General features: G+C 38.2%; 1 protein-coding gene across 1 annotated transcript in view; it reads left to right on the forward strand.

The window, feature by feature from the left end:
• Positions 1-7,500, forward strand: part of LOC122356256 (cilia- and flagella-associated protein 46-like) — a 64,696-nt gene that overhangs the window by 29,717 nt on the left and 27,479 nt on the right. Inside the window, 6 exon segments of the mRNA XM_043254788.1 lie at positions 4,351-4,425; positions 5,036-5,084; positions 5,087-5,139; positions 5,885-6,066; positions 6,275-6,406; positions 7,231-7,396. Of these exon segments, the coding sequence (XP_043110723.1) occupies positions 4,351-4,425; positions 5,036-5,084; positions 5,087-5,139; positions 5,885-6,066; positions 6,275-6,406; positions 7,231-7,396 (657 nt within the window).

Here is a 7,500-nt window from a genome sequence, read left to right on the forward strand (position 1 = left end):
ATTGATGTTGTTTTACTACAAGAAACACACAGTGATGAAAATAATGCTGTTGACTGGGCTAAAGAATGGGATGGTTTTACTGTTTTAAGTCACAACACCTCCCTCAGTGGAGGTGTCGCAGTTTTATTTTCAAAGAACTTTGCTCCTATTTCTTATGATGTTGATGAAGTGATAAAAGGAAGACTTTTAAAGGTTCGAGCTCTATTTGAAACCTCTGTTTTAGTTTTTATTTGTGTTTATGCTCCAACCTCAGGAATTCAAAGAATGTTGTTTTTAGACACACTTAATTCAACACTGCAACAATGCAATAATGAGGAGTTTTTATTTTTGGGTGGGGATTTTAATTGTACTGAACAAAGTTGTGACAGGAATCACCTGGAACCGCATGAGCCCTCTCGAAAGAGACTTATTGACTCATTAAAACACATGAGCTGTGTGATGTATGGAGACAGCTCAATGGTACTCATAGACAGTACACGTGGGCCCATAGTCGGGACAGCTTTTTATCTTTGGCTAGGTTGGACAGGTTTTATGCTTTTAAACATCAGTTTGGGATTTTTAATAAGTGTTTTATTTTCCCTGTTTGTTTTTCTGATCACAGTATGGTTTGCTGTTCTTTTGTTTTAAATTCTATTAAACCAAAGAGTGCTTACTGGCATTTTAACACCTCCCTTTTAAATGATAAAGGTTTTAAAGATACCTTTAAGTGTTTCTGGGACTATTTTAGGGCATCCAAAGATTCTTTCTGTTCGTTACGACAGTGGTGGGATTTTGGAAAAGTGCAAATTAAGCAACTTTGTCAGCAGTACACTAAAAACACTACTGTACAGACTCTAAGAACCATGCAAACTCTAGAGACATCAATAATAAAACTACAGGAATTGGCCGGTTTATCTGGAGGAGAAAATGTTTTAAACAACCTTTCACTTAAAAGGAAACAATTAAGTGATCTTTTAGGGGTTAAAGTGCAGGGAGCTTTGATCCGGTCTCGTTTCTTGAATATAGATCAAATGGATGCCCCAACAAAATTTTTTTTTAGTCTGGAGAAAAAGAATGGACAGAAAAAGTGTATCCATGCATTGCGAGATGAGTCTGGAGGCCTTTTATCAAACCCCATAGACATTAGAGGAAGGGCCGTCCAGTTTTATAGAAACTTGTATAGCAGTGAGAGTGGGGCAGATTTGGACACTAGTGACACTTTCCTACAAGACTTGCCTCAGGTTTCGGAAGAAGCCAATGCTGATCTCAGCAGAGCTTTGAGCCTGGGTGAGTTATATGAGGCACTTAATGGAATGGAGTCAGGTAAAGCTCCTGGTATTGATGGAATACCTGTAGAGTTTTACAAGTCTTTCTGGACTGAGTTGGGGGGAGATCTGCTCTCGGTGCTCAACGAAAGCTTAGATGAAGGGCGTTTGCCATTGAGTTGCCGTGAGAGCTGTTTTAACTCCTCCCCCAAAAAGGAGACTTAACAGAAATTAAGAATTGGCGTCCCAGTGTCCTTCTATGCTCCGACTATAAATTGCTCTCCAAGGTTTTAGCAATAAGATTGGCAAAAGTAGTTAGTCAAGTTATCCACCCGGATCAAAGCTACTGCATACCCGACAGGTCAATCTTTGATAATGTCTCTCTGGTACGAGATATCTTAGATGTCTCTAGACTGTTAAGTCTAGATTGTGCACTGGTTTCCCTTGATCAAGAAAAAGCTTTTGATAGAGTCGAGCATAAATATCTTTGGTCATGTCTGGCAGCTTTTGGTTTTTGCCAAAAATTTGTAAAGCTGGTTTCAGTTCTGTACAGTGAAGTGGAGAGTGTTCTGAAAGTGAATGGTGGCTTATGCAAACCTTTTAAAGTCAGCCGAGGGGTAAGACAAGGATGCTCCTTTCAGGGATGCTTTACTCTCTGGCTATAGAACCATTACTGCAACAGATAAGGTTGAAATTAGATGGGTTACATATCCCAATAGTCAACTGTAATGTTCAATTGTCTGCTTATGCTGATGATGTTGTTGTTTTTATCAGTAATCAAAGACATTGAGAATTTGTTGCAAATTCTTACTGATTTTAATGTTTTATCTTCTGCAAAAGTCAACTGGAATAAAAGTGAAGCGTTGATGTGTGGTAATGGGACTGAGAAATTAAGACTTCCAGATGGAATTCCGCGATTAAGAGGAGGTTTTAAATACCTGGGAGTTTTCCTGGGAGATGATTTTACCACACAGAAAAACTGGGATGGCCTTGTTGATAAAGTGAGAGGTCGTCTTGCTAAGTGGAGGTGGCTGGCTCCGGATCTGTCTTACAAGGGTCGAGTTTTAATCATCAACAACTTAATTGCTTCATCCTTGTGGCACAAACTGGCCTGCACAGATCCTCCTTCAAAGCTGCTTGCAGAGTTACAGGCCATCCTGGTGGATTTTTTTTGGGACAAACTACACTGGGTTTCCCAAAGCATTTTGTTTTTACCAAAAGAGGAAGGTGGACAAGGACTTGTTAATCTGCAGAGTAGGACTGCAGCTTTTCGTCTGCAGTTTATTCAGAGGCTGCTAGCAGAGTCCCCTGATTCTTATTGGAAGAAAGTTGCTTGTTTTATTCTACAAACTTTGGGGGGTCTACAGATGGACAGATCTCTCTTCCTTCTGGACTCTCTCAAGTTAGACATGTCTGGTTTACCAGTATTTTATCGTAATCTTTTTAAAGTTTGGAACCTTTTTAATTTTCAGAGGACACAATGTTTTAATTCTCTTTATTGGCTTTTAAAAGAGCCAGTTGTGTTTGGAGGCCGTCTGGACATTTCAGCCACGGACTGTTTTTTTTCCAGTCTTAAGTAAAAATCTCTGCACTGCAAAGATCACCACCCTGGGCCAATTGCTGGATGTAACAGGACCTACTTTTTCAAATACAGAGGAGGTTTCCTCTGTTTTAAAGATAACCTCCACCCGGTTTGTTACTCAGCTCTTGATGAAATGGCAGTCAATGCTTACGGAGGAAGAGAGACAATTATTGTTGGACTATTTTGCAGGGGTGAAAACTCCTGATAGTAAAGACTGTTTTCCAACTTTGATGATGTCTCCTAAGCTTGGTGATTGTAACAGTGTGTTTTAAAAACAGTTTTTAAAACTCTGCCTTTTAATTTCTTTTTAGTCACTGGAAAACTATTTTATAAAATGTGTGCTGCTGGTTTTTTAACAAGAAGGTTTTAGGGACAAAGGTTGATACACCATGGCGTTCATATTTTTAATCTAAATGAAGACATTAAGCCAGAATGGAGGGTCTTGTATAAGCCACCAATAGCTAAGAGAGTAGGAGATATACAGTGGAGAGTTCTTCATGGAGCTATTGCTGTCAATGCTTTTGTTTCTGTTTTAAACCCTGACATCAGTGCCGATTGTCCTTTTTGTTTTAAAAGAGAAACTGTATTTCATGCTTTTATGGAATGTTCTAGATTAGGTTCTCTCTTTAATATTTTAAGAAGTCTTTTAATTGTTTTAATGTTTTATTTTCTGTTGAAACTTTTATTTTGGGGTTAAGTACAAGAAGAGTAAAAGTCTTGATTGCCAGTTGCTGAATTTTATTGTGGGTCAAGCCAAACTTGCTGTGTATACAAGTAGAAAAACAGGATTGAACAAAAGCCAGGTCAAGATGTCACTGTGTTATTTACAGCTTTACTTAAATCCAGAGTTTTAATTGATTTTAATTTCTATAAATCTATGAATGACCTTCCCATGTTTGAACAAAAATGGTGCAACTATGGAGCTTTGTGTTTCATCTTAGAAGGAGAATTGTTTTTCACACAGTTGTTGTAATTTTTCAATGGTTATGTCTGTGTCTATATGGGTTATTTTTATATATATATATAATTTGTTTTTTCATTTTGTTTTTTTATAATATGATATACGTAAAAAGAGATGAACATGTTTTTGTTACATGTAATAAATGAGTTTTTAAAATTCAAAATCTCTCTCTCTCTGTCTCTCTCTCTCTCTCTCTCTCTCTCTCTCTCTCTCTCTCTCTCTGTCTCTCTCTCTCTCTCTCTCTCTCTCTCTCTCTCTCTCTCTCTCTCTCTCTCTCTCTCTCTGTCTCTCTCTCTCTCTCTCTCTCTCTCTCTCTCTCTCTCTCTCTCTCTCTCTCTCTCTCTCTCTCTCTCTCTCTCTCTCTCTCTCTCTCTCTCTCTCTCTCTCTCTCTCTCTCTCTCTCTCTCTCTCTCTCTGTCTCTCTCTCTCTCTCTCTCTCTCTCTCTCTCTCTCTCTCTCTCTCTCTCTCTCTCTCTCTCTCTCTCTCTCTGTGAGTCTCTCTCTCTCTCTCTCTCTCTCTCTCTTCAGAGTTTGCTCTGCCCTCTCGCGTTGTGATGAAGCAGCTCTTCAGTACATGGGTCTGTGTGAAACAGCTCCTTCAGCAGCAGATCGGACACAAACTGGACATCAACGATGAGGTGACCCCTGACCCAACATCAGATCTTTAGACGGCGACTGGTTTTATCATCAAAACTCTGGCTGTCGAGGTCTAAATAATTCTATTAATAATTTTTACTGAGCAAAATACACACAAAAAAGTTTATATTCTATTTGATCATCAGGCTTTTATGGCTCATGTAGTCTGATATAATGTAATTGGTTGCAGAAGATGATATTTCAATGAGATCTTTATAAGACTGCATTATTAAATGATCTAAATATCAGCGGTCGCTCTATATCTCATAATATTTCTCAGTGAGATGAGACTGAAATGATCAAACATATAATATAAATAAAGTCTGCTCAGAAGATGTGAGATGTTTCGAAGATACTGATGATCAGATTCTTCTAGAAAATCAAGACTGTAAGAGTTGATCTGGAGATATGAGCTTCACTTGATCAGAATCAGTCCAGAGTTACACTGAAAGAGCTAAAACACTCAAACTATTGATCAAAGACAGAACGCATGAAGAGATCGAGCATGAAATGACTTTAACAGCAAAGATTGATCATTTTTGTTAGATCAGATATGAATTCTTAGACTCATGTTCCTCGTGTGATGTCTGTATGTTCTCGTGTCGGGGTCAGAGCGAGGCGCTGAGGGCCGTGTCCCGTGTTCTGGTGACGGTGGAGATGTTTCGTGTAACAGGAACCCCAGACTCATGCAGTTCTCCGTTCCCAGTCTGTCTGAGGTGAGAAGACACACAATAATCCAAAATATTAATTTCACACCGTGAACTTTTGTGATAAAGATATGTCACCAGTCAAACTTTTAAGGTCCTTCTGCAAAAAAATTGTGAGATATTATAGCAATTTGAAATATAGTTTTTTTGATATGAATATTTTGAAGTGCATTTTATTTCTGTGATGCGCAGCTGAATTTTTATTCTCCTGTCCTCGATGTCACGTGACCCTTCGGAAATCATACATCATGGATTAAACTGCTGTTTAAAAAGTTTAGGGAAGGAAGACGCCAGGAAAAAAAAAAAAACATGCTTTGAAATCAATCCTTTTATGAATCAAAGACGCGTTAAACTGATACAAAGTGTCAGTAAAGACATTCATAATGCAACAAAAGATTCTTTCAAATAAATGCTGTTCTTTTGAACTTCCTGCTCATCAAAGAACCCTGAAAAAATAAAAGTGCGGATGTTTGATAATTACAGTGTTGCAATTCCGTCTGTTGTATATACATCAATCAATCAATCAATCATTATTATTTCTATAGCGCTTTTAACAAGACGGGTTGCATCAAAGCACTGAACAGAATAAAGTAGAAGAATACAATGACAGGGATATCATACATAAATGAAGTGATGCATGACATATATATGAGAGAGTCCTGAGTGTCCAGCTGCGGTCAGGATCAGTAGATCAGGTGTAGGGTGATATATATATATATATATATATATTAATAACATCTCGGCTCTTCTCCAGCTGGTTGAGATGACGTCGGCCGGTCAGTGGTCGGATCCGGTCGTTGAGCTGTACGTCTGGACACAGCTCGCTCTGTTTGCTCATCAGACACAAGACCGTGACCTTGTCCTGACCTGCACCCATAATGCACTGCAGCTGGAGCAGAACGCAGCACAAAGAGTGAAGACGGCCGCTCATGCTCTGTGAGTGCCGCTGATTTATACGGGCCCATCATGAGGGTTTTATACATCTTCTGAGAGCTGAAAAAACATCTTTTTTTGTTACGATCGGACAATATCTGTCTGAGAGACAACTATCTGTCTGATGCATTTCATGGCATTTTTGCTTTGGACAACCGTGTGTGTGTGTGTGTGTGTGTGTGTGTGTGTGTGTGTGTGTGTGTGTGTTCAGGTTCAGCGCGTGTTCGGTTCAGGAGATGCTGAGCAGCGCTGCAGGGGTCAGAGGTCAGAGTCTGATCCTGGAGGCCAGAGGTCATCACAGCAGATACATGGAGGGTCTGCTCACGCTGCAGGACAGTGTCGGGTCTGAACACACACACATTTCAGCTCTGTCGATCTTCATTTTAAACGTTTGCGTGAGAAAGCACACCCTGATGTGAATAAAAAACAATAAACAGATAAACAATTAAAACATTACATCTGTGCTTAAACATAAAATAACATTCAAAACGTAAATAAAAATGTTTTTATTACTATGTGCAATGTATTCAATGTATGTGATGTATTTGAAAATATTAAAAATAAATTAAATACTTTATATATTTTTAGCAAAAAGTATTTTTTATATATTTAGTATATTAAAACTATTTACTTTTTTACTATTCACTTTAGTTTTTTTTTTTGGTTAGGGTCGTCCTCCAAAAATCCTAACAATTATCTATTAGAAAATAATATATTGAGCACATAACAGAAAAAAAAAAGGAAACGTATTTAAATTCATGGTTAATAAGTGAGATTTTATTGATTTAAATAATAACAGAAAATGCATGCTTTTTTCTCAACATTTTAAATAATTAAAGATAGTAAAGATACATTTCCAAACGCACCATTAAATAACATTTGGCGTAAAAAGGAATTACTATATAGTTTATTCAGTTTGTGCAAATTTTAAATATTAAATATAATTAGAAAATAGTAAAAAAATAATTATTTTAACACATTTTTATCATATGTTCTAATTGTTTATTTATGTAATGTGTTTTAGTGAATTCATAGTTAAATATGTATGTATATAATAATGTTTTGATCTGGTTGTGATTGGTTACTTCTGCTATTACAGATAAACCGAATAGGATTGTCTGTCTCGGCTCTGTTGTGTGTCTGATCTGTGGTGTGTGTTGTGTGTAGTTTTGCGGAGCAGGCGGGCAGCTGGACTCTGTGTATGAGCGCAGCCGGTCACTTCTGGAACGCCTGTCTGCCTCTGCTGGACTCGAGACGGGACAGAAGACCACTGAGAGGAGCTCTGGAGATCATCCTGAAGAACATCAGCCGGACATACAGAAAACACACCGCTGTAAGACACACACACACAAGTGTATGCCCTGACTACACTCACAAATCTGCATGCACTGGATACACTCACACACACACACACACACTTTCTCTCACACACACACT

Source organism: Puntigrus tetrazona, chromosome 13 (genome assembly GCF_018831695.1).
Source record: "Puntigrus tetrazona isolate hp1 chromosome 13, ASM1883169v1, whole genome shotgun sequence".
Lineage (NCBI taxonomy): Eukaryota > Metazoa > Chordata > Actinopteri > Cypriniformes > Cyprinidae > Puntigrus > Puntigrus tetrazona.